The sequence below is a fragment of the Epinephelus lanceolatus genome, chromosome 18, assembly GCF_041903045.1.
Source record: "Epinephelus lanceolatus isolate andai-2023 chromosome 18, ASM4190304v1, whole genome shotgun sequence".
Lineage (NCBI taxonomy): Eukaryota > Metazoa > Chordata > Actinopteri > Perciformes > Serranidae > Epinephelus > Epinephelus lanceolatus.
In genome coordinates this window covers 38,176,869-38,192,611 of record NC_135751.1, presented here as the reverse complement: position 1 = coordinate 38,192,611, position 15,743 = coordinate 38,176,869, and the positions used below count along the sequence as shown (strand labels likewise).

The window sequence follows — 15,743 nt, the reverse complement described above, 5'->3', positions numbered from 1 at the left end:
ATGCAGAGTAAAATGATTCAGGGGAAGGGTATTAAACACAAAAAAGTGACTGTCAAGAGTTGATCATAAATAATTAAAATAATCTTAATACAACACTGAAGCTAGGCCTGTCGTGGCAACCACATTATCAACTTTATTGTATGATATATGGACATGAACTCATGTGGGTCCGTTACAATAGAATGTACGCAAACATTTCCCCTTCGTTGTCTCTCCACCCTGCCTACTTGTGCGAGTCCGAAGAAAAATAAAACACTTTAAGATGACACGGTGTAGCTAGCCTGTCATGGATGTATAAAGAGAACTGCATACAACATTGAAGACGGGGCCCCATTCATTCCTATGAGTTGCTCAGTGGCGCATGTAGCTAAAAAAGTGTGACTGCCACGCATGAAATTCCCTGGATCTTTCTTATCACTGGGCCCAAAGAGTATGAGCACTAGAGATCTTTGTTAGCCGAGCCCGCTTCTTCCATTTTAGGGCTACTCTAACCTGAACTGTGATAAAATTATTTAATTGTGCAGCTCTTCTAAAGTTTCCAAATGTTATCTGACCAAATGGATCAAATTCTGACCCTGAAATCATTTCACGAGGGTTGTGCATTAAAAAAAATTGTACCCACTGAATTACAGATGTCTCTTTCACCATGTAAGTCAATGGGCAATAGTCTTTTTGGGAAACATGGCATCACGTGACTGCTGTAAGTAGTAAGCAGTTTGGCCACTATGAACATCGTCTTCAAAGCTTGTTGCACTTACTGGTGGCCTGGTACCAGTAGCCTGCAGCTGTACTCTTGGAGTAGAGCAGGCTCAGTCCTGACAGTCGTTAGCTTCCCAACTTTATAATCCACTCCGTAAATCCACCAGCAAACCGCCCGGCATCCAGACCGTCCATCCTGGGGAGCTGATTGCAGCACACCAGCCAGATTATGGAGGTTACTGTGACCTTCCTGGAGCTTTGCTAAGCTTGTCTATTAAGCTCGAAAAATTGTCAAATAGTTGTCACGATTTTCGAATAGTGTTTTTGCTTGTGCTGCCCATCCCTACTACGAAGTCCCTTCTTCATGCCACCTTTGCTTTTTTACACAGAATAAGATGATGGCAGCATCATGCCACTCCATTGTGTGATTTAAGAGAGTATGCCAGCATCCCGGAAGCAAAAGAGGCGTGACGACATAAGGTGCAGCACAACAGCATCCGCCTCTAATGTGACGTATAACATATGCGTTGGCACCCCTTTCTAAACAATAAGAATAGCATTAACATGGCAATAACAATCATTTACCCTCCCTGTTAAATAGTGGCTGATCTCACCAACTGCTCTGAGGATACGGAGCTCCAGACTTCATCGTTTTCCAATTTGCAGATGTTGCTGCTCTTTTTTGAGTTAGCTGCTAACTACTACAAAAAACTTGGGACTTGCAGTGGGTCGCATGCATAACACATCATCAAAACTTCATCAAAATGTCGTAACTGTGCCGCCCATGATCCCGTCCTGCCAGCTGTCCCTTTTTACACAGACTTCGTTTCGGCGCTGTTTGTACCTCTGCTGCCGGCTTAAAGGCAAGACAACTTTGTAAGTAAGGCAAAAAAACGGCCCAACATTCTCACCTTGAACAGGCTGCCTAAAAAGGGTTTTGGTCGCAAGAGACATCAGTTGGCTTTGTTTTTGTTGACCAAATACTTTCTTGTATATATTAACACGTGTTTATTACTTTGACCAAAATGTGAATTCCAAATCCTGAATATTTTTAAGAATTAAAAGTTCACTGGTCTTTGAAAGGGTCTACTTGCATATGTCATCATTCTATCAGTGGCATAAAATGGTCTCAAAGTAACAATCATATCAAAAGTAGTTATCTTGACAGGTCAACTAGCAGTGTTGTTACTCTAACGTGTTATGTGATGTCTTTGTGGATATGTGTGACTCACGTGCAAAGAATGGACTGGTCTTCACGATCTGCAAAAAAAGAAATACAAATGTTGCATTACAGCTCTGCTGATTCTAAGTGAGCATATGTTATCTGCACAGTGCATACAGTTTTGTAGTCTGTACAACAGGAAGTACGTTGGCCACAGACAGGAAATCAATATCCGGCTTCCTGTGACTGAAAAGAAGTGCTGCTGCTCGGTTTCAAACTAACCAGCTAATTACCCCTCCACTCCCAAATGTGGTCTGAGCCCTTTGCTGAAGCCAAACATGGAGAAAAGGAGCCCAAACGGGAAAGAGGGGAGTTGTTTTTAATGAGTGGTGAGCATGACAGACAACATCAGGAAAACAGGCCTAAAATGGAGCTGTATTTCCAACATGAGTGCATACAGGAGGTGGACTACAGCAGCACATTACAATACAATAGCCATGCAGGAAATACCTATTAGGTGCTCGTAATGCTGAGCTTTTGTTGTAAGTGTTGATTCAAGTCACAAAACTGCACCTTTAGGTAATGTGGTAAAGGGGGAAAACCTCAGAAAAGAAAGATGACATAAGCCAAACACAGCAAAGTAGGAGGATACGTGTCCAACATAATCACTGTAAACTGAAGTCTTAAAAATAAATTGAGCTGGATCAGTTAGAACAAACTTAACAAGATTTTTTTTTTTTTACATCTCCTGCATATCCTTCCAAAGAATGTGACAAATGAGCTGCAGAGACACACATGCCTCAGTTTTTAACCTCTCTTAACTAGCATCGAGAGCGTTGTGTATTTTCTGAGGCCTGTGGGACAAGTAAATCATATATAAATATTCTGCTAGTACCACCGTCTTCCATTTAAAGGCCCCTACTCAATATACAAGGTACTCCCATGCAGCTCATTTAATTTTAAGAAGGGGACTAACACAAATAAACTGCACATATCACAGTGTCTTTAAGTACAACCTAGTCTCTTAGGAGCTTTACAGTTAACAGCTCTGTGTGGAACCACTCAGAGAACAGTAGCTTCATTGACAACACAATCTTAAAAAGGGATCCATGTTACAAGCTCGGGGCTGCTAAAATAATTGGCAAAAGTTTGAACTACAGCATAAAAAAGTACATCATGTAGGCCAACAGACTTTAAACTCCACTTCCATGCTTTACAGCATGGATGGTGACTTACCCTGCATCATGCTTCTGTAAGATGTGTCAGTGATGGCGTAGATGTGGGGCGGCATTTCATGCCTCTTCTTGCCCTTGTACATTTCGACAATCTCCTCTGAGTAGATGGGCAGGTTCTTGTAGGGGTTTATGACGACACAGAAGAGACCAGAGTACGTCTGCAGGACACAGAAAGGTGGCATTTGAAAAAAGCTGCACATGAACATGGAATAAGAAGAAGAAGGTACCAGTGGAAGTACGGGGGTTGATAAAATAAAATTAGGTCAGAAAGGAGATCTGCAAGTCTTCACTTAAGCTAAGAGGCTCAGATTTGTTTTAGGATTCGTGTGGGAATTCTTGCAGGATTGGAGTCAATGTCACTATTCATCACGTGACTGGGACAGGACAGGGAAGTCAACAGGGGTGGGCAGGTTGGGAATAACAGTGACGATGACGATAGGTGTAATGATAATATAATATCTAAATATGCACTGTTATGAATAAACACTATTGTCTTTTCTTTTTTACTGGAATACGTTGGGACGGGAAAGAAAGTCCGCTCCCATGTCACCCTCTAGTTCACACTACACAACCTTCAGGCTCGTTAGATTGCAGTGTTGTTCACTACACAACATGCTGTCTTGTAATTGGGTCTTTAAGACACTGTGGTTTTCACACTTCATGTCTGACTGGTGATAGGGTCACACACTGCAAAATCTTTCAAAAGGAGGAATCACAGATAAAAAGTCTGTTCTTCAATCTATAGTTTGTGAAACGGTAACTGACATAACACCACACAAGAGGCACAAGTTTTTGGCGCATATTAACAAAATAGCCCATTTCCTCTGAGGTGCAACAAGAACTCTGGTCTGAATTGTAGCTGCAACACACACAATTCTTATTGTTACAGACGACCCACGCCCTGAGGTTTCCCTCAACTCATGTCTTGTCTCAAGGCTAATGTCGTGCAGTGTGAGGTAGACATTAGTGGGGTTGGGGACGTCAGCTTCAGTAAATTTTGCCTCTGGTGGCCTGACATCTATCAACCGGTAACCAACTGGTTAATTTGTAACACAAAAAAGGCCAAAAAACTTGAAATATGCTAGGCCTTTACTTGAAGTTTGACTCTGTGAGCTTTAGCGCAGCATTTTGAAGTGATATCCCTGGAGGGGTGGGCACGACATTTCCATAGCAAAACCATCCTGTTACCATGGGTCAGGCTCAGCTAGCTCCTACCTGACCCACAGGTGGTGGTGCACGGTGCAGTAAACTGAAGAGAAGCAAAATAAACCTATAGATTGACATATGTGACTGGTCAAAAATGTTCTCTGCAGTTAATAGAGTAAGAGTTAACCACTGACATTCCTAACTGGTCATTTTAATATGCTTATGTGCAAACAGTGTCGTGCTTCCCTCAAAATTTGCTTCTCTAAATAATAAAGAAGTTGCACGCGGCATTGCTTCAATAATGAGGATTTCCCATCAGGACTGAGCTGAAAGTTTCTCATGAACTCTGAATTGTTCTTCTATATCATTACGTAATCTCGACCCCACCCTGCTGCAAGTTTAAACTGATGATTGAACTTAGCATTGCAAAACTACAGCTACTCGACAGGTTAGCCGAGTCATATCTCAAGTCTGCAAGGTAGAATTATCTTTCCTGCTTTGAACATTTAAACCCTCCTCCATTCCTTTCTTTAAACCCCACTAAATCTCTTCTTTGTGTATCTGGACTTTTTCTCCTCTCACCATAGCTTCAGATTTTTTGTTTCTGTGAGCTGCATTCCTGCGCTGCCCTCCCACCATCTCTGTACCAGGCGTTCCTCTTTCTGCTGTACACCCGCTCTCCCTTGAGAGATGGTCAATGTAAAGACTACAGAGCCTGGAGGCTCTTTAACCACCCGTAGCCTGGATCTTTGGAGGGAGCGAGGGAGGGGACAGCAGGCTGTGTTGATATGACCGGGTCATACCACAGAGTCAAAGAGACCAAATCACTCCCAGCCCACCACATGGGGATAAATAACATTAATTATGGGGGAAGTAATAGCAGTTACAACACGATTTACATTCCATGTCCATCTCTGAAAAAACTGGATGCCCCTCCCTACTTCCCTGACTCTTTCTTCACATCTCTCTTGCTCATTGTTCCCTGCAGCTTCCTGTTTACAAGATAACTCCAAACACAGGGAGAACAGAGAGAGAAGGGAGACAGAGGGGAGGAGGGTGCAGGAAAAGAATGCCTGCATACCATAAGTATGTTAGCAAAGGGCACGGGGTCTTTGCATTGACTATTTGCATACAATGGGTTGTCTTAAACAATGGAGCCTAATGAGATAATAAGGAGGTTGGACAGGGAGATAAATTGGTTTGGAGACTGGCCATGGCATATTGTTTTCTACAAGCCAGTGGGGATTTTGTAACAATTAAAAAGGAAAATGCTTTTAACTGCACCAATGGGAAAATGTTACCCTGATAATTGTTTAGTGGATGAGCAGATCAAGAAAACAGTAGCAACACACTTCTGAGGAAAATGTCAGATATGAAACATGGCTGTATTTTATTCTTACAACACAACGCCTAATAATTTAAATACTAAAAAAGACTGTCTAAGTATCGTCTTGGCAAAAACATTCGCACTAGAGTCAAAACTGGGAAAGAAATAAATCAATGCTTTGTTTAAGGGGGGCTATCATGCTCATATTCAGGTTCATATTTGTAATTTGGGTTTATGTTTACATGCTTTAAAGCTTGAAATACACTTAATTTTCCTAACGCTGTCCGCGCTGGAACACCTGTAATCACCCTCTGTCTAAAATGCTCTATTTCAGCAGCTGTTTCCTCACAAAAAGCCCAGTCTGCTCTAATTGGTCAGCATTTCCGTGTCTTCCGCATCTTTGCACAGTCACTGCAGCCGTGGAATGACCGTTGACGCAGAATAGTTGCACCTCTGGAATCAAAAATTAACAATAAATTTTAAGATGACTTGTTCCCCAACGTTAGCATGAAGCTACATGTAGCAGGGTGCCGGGGAATGACAGTTAACAGAGAATAGCGGCACTTTTTCCCATTTAAAACCACCAATAAGGGGCTTTGATGGCTTAGTGGGTAGAGCAGACGCCCTATATACCAGACTGTTACTGCTGCGGCCCGGGTTCAAGTCCAGCCTGTGGCCCTTTGCTGCATGTCCTCTCTCTCTCTCTCTCTCCCTTCAAACTTACCTGTCCATTAAAGGCAAATGCCCAAAAAATATCTTTATTCCGCTAGTCCGCTGCTCGCTACTGTTATTTTGGCTGGTAGAGAATATGGTTGGCTGCTGGATTTTTTTTGTCTTGAAATCCAGTGAGTCAGAAGAGATGCTTGAAATTTTGCAAAGCAGGACCCCAAACCCCCATCTCACATGTATCCCAACTTTTTGTGAAATGAAACCAACGCCAAAAAAAAAACCTGTTGGAAACTGAGGATTTAGAATCCTGAAGCCCAAGGTTGTTGCTCGCAGGGTTTACTTATACATATGTTAACCTCATTATTTCACCCTACATCGTAAGATCATACAATATGACAGCAAATAGAGAAAAGCATAATAGGTCCCCTTTAAGGTATTTGACGGCTTCATACTCACGTATATGAGCCCAGAGTAGTATCTCTCCTTCAGGTTGTGCAGCACAGAGGCCTCGTTCAGGCAGGTGAGCTCGGCCATGTCCTCCACCTTGCTGAACTTGGGCGGGTTCATCTTCTGGATGTCATCCTTGTTCACCCTGATCTTCTTCCCAGAGTCTGCCAGCTCGACCACGCACTCGTCGCCACGCTCCTCCTTCACTGAGCCGGCCTCGAAGCCCAGGCGTTCTGAGGGCACCCATACTAGCTTCTTGGTGGCCCAGTCAGCCTGTGCCAGGGGGTTGTTGACCAGATTGCGGTCCACATACAGGAACTTGTCTGCAGCAGACATGGTAGCTGAAAGATGAAGAAAGTGTTTATCTTTAGTGCTAAGAAATTGAGAGAATCACGAAGAGAAGTCAAAAACCTAGATATCAAACCACAAAAACAAAAATCTCATAAACATTTAATCATTTATTATCACATTAAAATCTATTATATGTAAATGAGTTGCTGCATGTCTTCAGTAATATCTGGCAGGCTTCGTTTACAGGACCAGACCTTTGCTTCCCCTCCATCTTCACATGTAATTTCAGAGGAATGTAAAGGTCACAGCTGACAGGATGTACAACAGGAAGAGTCTACTTCAGTGATGTCAGGTCGACATAACACACATCCATGTCAAACTACGCTCCGTGTTACTTCTTGACAAATTGCTGTGAACACTTAATCAAATCTCCAGCTGCTGGAACATCCCAGTGACGGAGGAGAAACACCTCCCAGCAGAGGTGCCTCCAGTTGGGCTCCAACTAACTGGCTGTGTGCTGGTGGGAAAAACTGTGAGGGAGCATGCCTTTGTTGTCATTCCTACTGGTTGGTTGAGTATTTGCTAAAAAGGGGGAGAAGGGGAGATGTCTGTGTGTGATCTTGGAGAGATAACCTAAAGCTCTGCTTGACTTAATGGCCTTATCAACCAAATAGTTCCAGTGACTGAACCCAGTGACAAAATCAGGAAACAAAAGTCCCTTTTATACATTCCTGTTTTTGTCTGCTTCAGAGGAACCGTAAACATAAAAAGGATCAAAGGAGTGAGACGGAAGTTTCATATGAGAGCATGTTTTGTATAAAAACAGTCATCACGTTCTCTGTAATTTAGCATTATCGTAAAGCGTTCTTTGTTTCTAGTGTTATCAAAGCAGTGATGATCTGTTGAATGTTTCATGGTTGTATTTCCTGATTTAGTGCATAGTCACACTGAAACAATTAGTAAATAAACTTCAAATTTTGTTTGCCTCGGTCACGCTTTCTCTTTAGGTTTCCTGTAAAACTAACATTGATTGTGTTTGTTTTAATGTAAATATTATCGATAGCAGCCATAATCAGTGAGTGACTGTCATGGTAACTACTTTTGGACTATATATTATCCTGGAAAACATTGCATTAAACTATATTAAAACTGCATTAAAATATAATACTGTCATTTTAAGACCATTTTATGGCACTAACATGACATAGGGCTGAAAGATATGGTCTATAAATAATATAATAAAAAAATAATATAATAATAATAATATAATAATATTTATAAGCCGTATTGCGATACACAATTCATTTATCTTGATATTATGAAATCTACTAAAATACCTAACTACGAAATAAACTAGCTACAGGAAAATTAAATAAAAATGCTACATAATAAAGTTAAATAAAGTACAGTTAAGTGAAGTATTGTTAAAATAAATAAATCAAAGCGGAAACATGGGTGCTTTCATTCAACCGGCTTCTCTCAAGCAGGAAGGGTTGATGTTTTTGCTATGAACATAAAGCTTCTGGCTGTTAGCAGTTAGCAGAAAGTTAAACTGATACTGCTGCGCCATTAAACATTATTCAATGTGAACTGGAATCAAACTAAAAGCTCTCAGTTCATGTATTAATAATATTCACAAGTGGCAGTGGTGCTCCATGGTTGCAAAACGCAACTAATTAGTCATGGTCTGGAGCCCCACTGACACAGAAATACACGCCTCACATGCTCATACAATTGTAACTTGTTAAAAGTTAAACCGTTACCAGGGCACAAGTTGCAGTTGTGCTCCATAGTTGCAAAATGCAAATAGTTGCAATCTAGAGCCCTGCAGACACAGAAACCCATGCCTTGACTCTCATACTATCATAACTCATTGAAAGTTAAGCTGTTTCCTAGCGCGTCGTTAAACGTGAGATTTAATCCACTGTGAACTGGAATCAAACTAAAAGCTCTTCAGTTCATGCATTAATAATATTCGCAAGTGGCAGTGGTGCTCCATGGTTGCAAAATGCAACTAATTAGTCATGGTCTGGAGCCCCACTGACACAATTACATGAGCATGTGAGGCATGCGTTTCTGTTACTTGTTAAAAGTTAAACCGTTAACAGGGCACAAGTCGCAGTTGTGCTCCATAGTTGCAATCTAGAGCCCTGCAGACACATAAACCCATGCCTTGACTGCTCATACTATCGTAACTATTGTATCGTAAAAGTTAAGCCGTTTCCTGGAGTGCCATTAAACGTGAGATTTAATCCACTGTGAGCAGGAAACAAACTACCAGCTCTCCTGTTAAAATACTAATAGTATTTGCAAGTCGTACTGGTGCTCCATGGCTCCAAAATGCAACTAAATGGTTATGGTCTGAAGGCATGCTGATACAGATACAGAAACACAAGCCTAGCCTGCTCAAACTATCATAACTCGTTAAAAGCTCAACAGTGACCAGGGTGCCTTTAAACATGAGATTCAATTCAACGTGAGCAGGAAACAAACCAACAGCTCTCCAGTTCATATATAAATATAATACACAATACGCAATACACTGAATAAAACGGATACATCGCCCACCCCTATAGTCTGCATATTCTTAAGAATATTAATCCTTAAGAATATGCAGACATTGGAGTTGAAATGTGAAACAAAAATTAAAAAAGCCTAAATCCATATAAGATAAATTAATGTGGTTGTTTGTGTGGAAGAGCTGAGCCCCACCCATGGTAGAAATCTGCCAGAAAGCAGAAAAAGAAGACAGCAGCAGAGCGACATGAAATGACAACAAAACGTGTCCCAGCATAGTTTCTTTCCTGTTAATTCGGCTTACACCCTCTGAAAAAAAAGAAAAGACTTGGGTGCTGCACCCAAGTCTTTTAATAGGGAAAACCCTGCCGTTTATTCTGGCATCATGTTGCCGACATTCTTTTATAAACGAACACACACACACATATATACACACCACATATGAACATGACCTCGTTAAGTCTATAACGTAATTATTATGACAGGCCAAGTGGCAGTTGAGGTGTGCGTTTGTTTAGGTAGAAAATTTGCCAACAAGCTTCTACAACCTTTAGGAAAGTCAACATGTGCAGTGCACTTTAAATACACAACTTAATGTTAGCTAACAACTGCACTTACTATGAGCTTAGAGGAATGGCTTCAAGAAAATTCTCAATGTTGTGTTGCAAGAAGTGATGAGCCGAGTGCGGTTAATTGTCAAACCAGATAAAGCTCCTCATAAAATTTGCAGTGAACCAAAACAAATGGTTGATATTAAATGCTACTTATAGAAGTTTCAAATAAAACATAACTGAACTTCAGCTGAAGCTGACAAAGTGTGCACAAGTTGCTTTCACACACCTCTAAAAAGTTCACAGATAACATCTTGTTGACAGGGAGTGCTGCGGTTTAACCTATATAGAAGGTGACAGGACCAGTATAACCAGTACTAAGGAAAATGACAGCAGTGTGCTTGAGCCAACCTGCCCAACTAAAGCGAGTGCAGAGAGACTCTTTGCAATTAACTGAACATGATGTACCTTCACTGACACCGAAGGCCCAGACTTTACACTGTCTCAATTATCATTCCAACACAGCAGGAGCATGACACCGTTTTCCCAGCATCACCAGGGTCTCTCAACGTTCCCTCACCTCTGACAAAAAAAGCAACAACAACAAAAAAAACCAAGAGCTTCCCTATAAAGGCTTGTTTGCATATGCTGTGCTGCTCATATGCAAACACTATGAAAATCACAGCAGAGGTTATTCCAGTCCAGTCCTACATTTATCATCAGGCCTGCAATAATACATAGGATGCCAAAGCTGGAAGTGTTTCAAATGTCCGTGAGAGTATTTTTGCATTACAATGTCATCCAGTGGGATGAGGTTCTGGCGCCAAGTTCGCAATTTTCTCATGCTCAACATCATAAAACACTGCTTGGACACAACAAATCAGAACATACAAAGATCAGTGCAAGAATAATGGTTTTTATAAAGGTTATGTTTATTCAACTGGGGAAATGTCTTCTTCTTACAGTAGATCAGTTTTGATGTGACTTCATGGCTCAGTCTCTCCAAAATTCCTGAATTCATTTAGGGGAACTTGGTATTTATGGAAACTTCAGTCTGTAGAACGACCAATACTGAATTTCTGAGGTTGATACCTACATCTGGGAGCTTAGAAAAAAATCTGAAAATGATTTATGAGACAAACATTACAAACAATCTTCAAGGGGATCATTTCAGTTTGTTAGCTTGTCAGTAGGATTACAAAAAGAACTACTGGCATGATTTTCATGGAACTTGGTGGAAGGATGTAGCCTAAGCCAAGGATGAACCCAGTAAATTTTAAGGCGGGTCCGGATCAAGGGGCTGATGCACAAATTATTTTTCACTGTTGTTAATAATGTGAGATATGGCATTTAGCTTTGGTGGAGGTCTGTACTCTTTGAGTGCCCTTCTAGTTTTAAATTGTGATCAAGATATTTACTAAGCAGGACATTTTACTGGGGGATATCGGCTTTCGAAAGCCTGACTACCATGAATCAGCAACTAATCTGTTCATTTCTAAGGGGAAAAAAAAGCAAAATTATGTAAAATACAAAAGGTGCTTTCCTTTGAGTCCGGCAGTCTATTGACTCAATGAGCTTTAACGCCATTTTCCAAAGCGCCAGCCAGCTGTATTAACGTCCAGAGACATAGCGCCCACCCTCTGGTCTCTACTAGGTGACTAGCTGATCTGCACTGCACACCAGCTGGACAGGAGCTAGCTAGCAATACAGCTCATTCAGGAATTACCACTAATAACAATGTCACGACCCAAAGTGACAAAATGGTGTTGCTGCAGAAACATGGTGGCCAACTTCTAGTCTCCCCTGAGATCGCCCTGGTGAATAGTGGCTTAATGTTGAACCACAAAACCCCTTTAGCATTGTTAACTATGTTAGCACCTCCAGCCGTGCTGACACTGCTAACATTGCTAACATAGTTAACAATGCTAATGCAGCCTAAAATTAAGCGGCTGACTCGCCAGGGCAACCAGGGGGAGACTGGAGGGTTGGCACAATCCCCTTCAATAAACGCTGAATGAGCAGCAACGCTAGCTAGCTCCCACCTGACCCCGAGAACATGCAATACAAAATGGTGGCAGCTAGCTAACCAGAGTAGCATGAATACCTGATTTGTTATGGTACAGCATAGTGCTAGTACTACTTCTAAACTGAAGAGCGGCAAAATTAACCTAAAGACAGACATGCGTCACTGGTCGAAAATATTCTCTGCAGTCAACCGATTAACTTTAAGTGCTCTCTGGTTGACAAATTGTGTAATAATGATACGGTTTCTAAATATAGTTGAATCTTGTTTGGCATTTCTTCAGGTGATTTATCAGGCGACACATACACAGATACTGATATCGTTGCAACAAGTTATATCAGCTAATCTACAGGCCTGGATGATGCATTGACGCAGCTCGACTTCTGACAACTGTTAGAAGAATAATCATCAGCATCAGCCAACTAAAGTTTCATCGACTGTGCTCTTGACAAAGTGCAAACTAACTACGCAACAGTCCTCAACTGTACTGAAAAAAGGCGACAGACTCTTGAGAAACTTTAGAAAGAGAACAGAGTTTCTGCGTTTAACAGGGTTATGTCGGTCCGGTCTGTTCCAGCACATTAACCCTGATCTGTGAGAAAGAAAGCAGAGTGAGAGCCATTCTTCTCATGACCCCTGCCTCCCTCCGTCCTCTATCAACTCTGTCAGGCTGCACTACAGCTGACGTCCATCACTGGTCAACCCGCCTCCAAACCCATCTCTCGAGTACCGACCCCATCCTGTAACAGAACGTGGGTCAAATTAGTCCTGCTTTACCTCTCAGCTGGCTCCCGTCTGCCTTCAGTCACCCTCCTCTGCCTCTCTAGAATCTTAACACTACCCCCCCCACCCCCCTGCTGTTTATCCAGTCTTTTCAGGGTCGCATTCCTCCCATACTCACCCTTTATCAGGGAAAGACAGCGAGCTACAGCATTCCACACATTTCTGTCCTCTATCCTCGATGCCTCCCCTCTTACGTCTCTCTGAGACCTTATTCTCTGGCTCTCTGTACAGTTTCCTCCCCTTATTCCCATCACATCAGTGTCATGTGTGCCTTTAGGAGTTTCATCACTCAGGGAAGATCAGCATCTCACACTGAAACCCATAGCTGCACATATCTAACAGATCTGAGTGCACCCGGTCCCTTTGTGTACGTCCGAGTATGTTCCCATGCTCCTTCTAAGTTTCACTTGACCATTACTCGCTCCAGTATATTTGGATCAGTTGGCCCCATGCAGGGTCGAGTAAGAGCCACGGCTGATTGTAATCCCTGTAGCTTTGTTGTTTGGCAAAAACAAGAAGTGAAACAGAACAGACTGAACACGCCCAAAGCTCTGGTGTGCAGGGAGACATGTTGGCCACCGTGAAGACAGCATCTCAAACACTTCTAAGAAATACAGACACCATCTGTTACTGCTGATAAATAGCTTACACATGTGCTGTAACTAACGGTTATTTCCATGATCAATTAATCTGCCGATCATTCTCTAGATTGGGCATGTCACAATAACAGAGATTTAGTAGTCAATACCAATACCAGTGAAATGCCATGATTCTTGATACCACAGTAAAAAAAACAAAAACAAAGAATAAATCCTATTTGCTTAAACATACACTCCTTTATTAAATTAATAAATCAAATTAAAACTAGATTTAATGTAAATATTACTACACAAAGTACAAGTCTTTGTTGGTTCAATAGATTTCAACACTTGTATATGCAAGACAGTTGGTTTTTGTGGTAGGCTCTTTGTCCCGCCCTTCCGCCACTGTGATTAGCCAGCTGGGTAAAAAGTGACAGTGACAGGTGCAGTGTTTTACCCTAAGTATAACATTTTGACTATTGGTGTTTTCACACAATATTTACAATAAAGATACTTGATAACCAATTATCGGTAATGTGGATATACTGACTAAGTAGGTAAAGGCCAGTTAAGTTCACAAAATTATATCTCTTTACTAGAATATTGCCTTAAAGAACAAGAAGGCAACCCTTATGATATGACAATATCCAAAATCGAAGATGATATCTAGTCTCTTATCACAGTAAGTGTAAGAGATATATATTGCCCGGCTCTACACTCGGCAACGAGCCAAAAATAACTTAAGGTGCAGCACTCAGTGCAGACTAGACGCTTCAGCGCCTCATCATGCTCTCCCATTACAAAAAATTAACAAAATACGTTGGCCTGAAGTAAAAACGCTTTTCTTGTTATTGTTGCAGCTGTACTTGTCGCCTTCTTCATATGTTGTTCTTAAATTACTTTGGATGAAACTGGCTGCACGGGACCCGCACACCTGCGGTCCAGCACTGGATCTGACCACTGCAGCAACAGAAAGTTTGCTTCCGTTCATCCTTGCTTCTCCTCTAATCTATTGGTCTGATTGATCCAACCACAAACTGAGCTACAGAAAGTCTTGAGTGTGATGATCAAACAGTTATTTCACGATGTTCTACCCCAAGACTCAAACTGAAGAATCTTCTGCTAAGTAAAAAACTAAAACTCATGAAGCGTTCCGCCTGCACTGCATTCACGGACCCGCAAAAACCTCTGAAATCAGAGAGGACACAATGATCACAAAGGGACACACACAAAAAAATAAAGTTTACTGATCAGCTGTCGTGGGAAACTGGAGAAAAATCTGTGCCGTCCCGTTTTCAGAATCTTGGCATCAACTTGGTACCAAACTATCTCTTCACTTGAAATTTCTTTCTATTCTAGATAAATTGTTTAAAATGTCACAAAACAGTGCAAAATGCCAAAAACAGTCCTCCACAAGAAGATGTCTTCAAGTAGTTTTTTGTCTGAGCAATGGGCCCAAACCAAACGACATTCAAGTTAGTATCAAATAAAACAAAGAAAACTTCAAACTAGGGATTATCAGGTATTTTTGCTTGAAAAATGAGTCACGATTATTGAGCTGCAACAATTAATGGAATAATCAATAATGAATACAGTTGCCAGTAAGTTTTTTGATGATCAACTAAGCTCTACTTTGAACACTATGCGTAGTAAAGTCTGTTGACGTCTGCCTCAGTCCGACTCACATGCCTGCCACAGAAATCTCGGTGACACACTTCAAACTACGTCTCCAGAGAGTAGCATGAGGACTAAAATTACTCCAACATCTATTCCAGTTTGACGAGCGCTGCTCTATATTGAAAGTAGAAAAAAGGAGGAGGGAGAGAACTCCCATCAGAGTATTTTAGACGGAGGCCTTCCCTTGTGGAGGCTGATGGTTATAGTAAGACATGGATGTTGACTTTTGACTTTGAGATAAAACAGCATGCATTTACACTCATCACGCCCCCTCTGCTTGGCTCAGGTTCCTGCTGCTGCCCTGCCAAGTCCTCTATAATCCTTTAACAATCAAGGTTTCTCCGCTTCCTTGTCACTTTGCAACATGCTCGGCTGTGAAAACGTCCACTATCTATTCTGTGGAAACCCATTTACAATGAGATTAGCTCGTCTAGATAATCATAACAAGGATTACTCATTAATTGAATAAAGAAAACACAATCAACCCGAAACCAAAAGAAATCCTTCAACTTTATAAAACCTGACTGAGATACCATTAAAGGATTAAATTCTAAAACAGCAGTATCCCGTCAAAGCAGCAGCCTTCTTGAAAGAGGAAGAGGAACCATAAAATAAATAACACAAGGAAGCGAATG

At 41.4% G+C, this 15,743-nt stretch overlaps 1 protein-coding gene across 2 annotated transcripts in view; it reads right to left on the bottom strand.

Moving 5' to 3' along the window:
* Positions 1–15,743, bottom strand: part of LOC117268484 (myosin-9-like) — a 51,313-nt gene that overhangs the window by 23,699 nt on the left and 11,871 nt on the right. For both annotated transcript variants that reach the window (XM_033644991.2, XM_033644992.2), the window contains exons 2-4: positions 6,695–7,026; positions 3,098–3,254; positions 1,932–1,959 (exon numbers count right to left, since the gene is read on the bottom strand). In XM_033644991.2, the coding sequence (XP_033500882.1) occupies positions 1,932–1,959; positions 3,098–3,254; positions 6,695–7,021 (512 nt within the window). In that variant the 5' untranslated portion in view covers positions 7,022–7,026. The remainder of the gene's footprint in view (positions 1–1,931; positions 1,960–3,097; positions 3,255–6,694; positions 7,027–15,743) is intronic.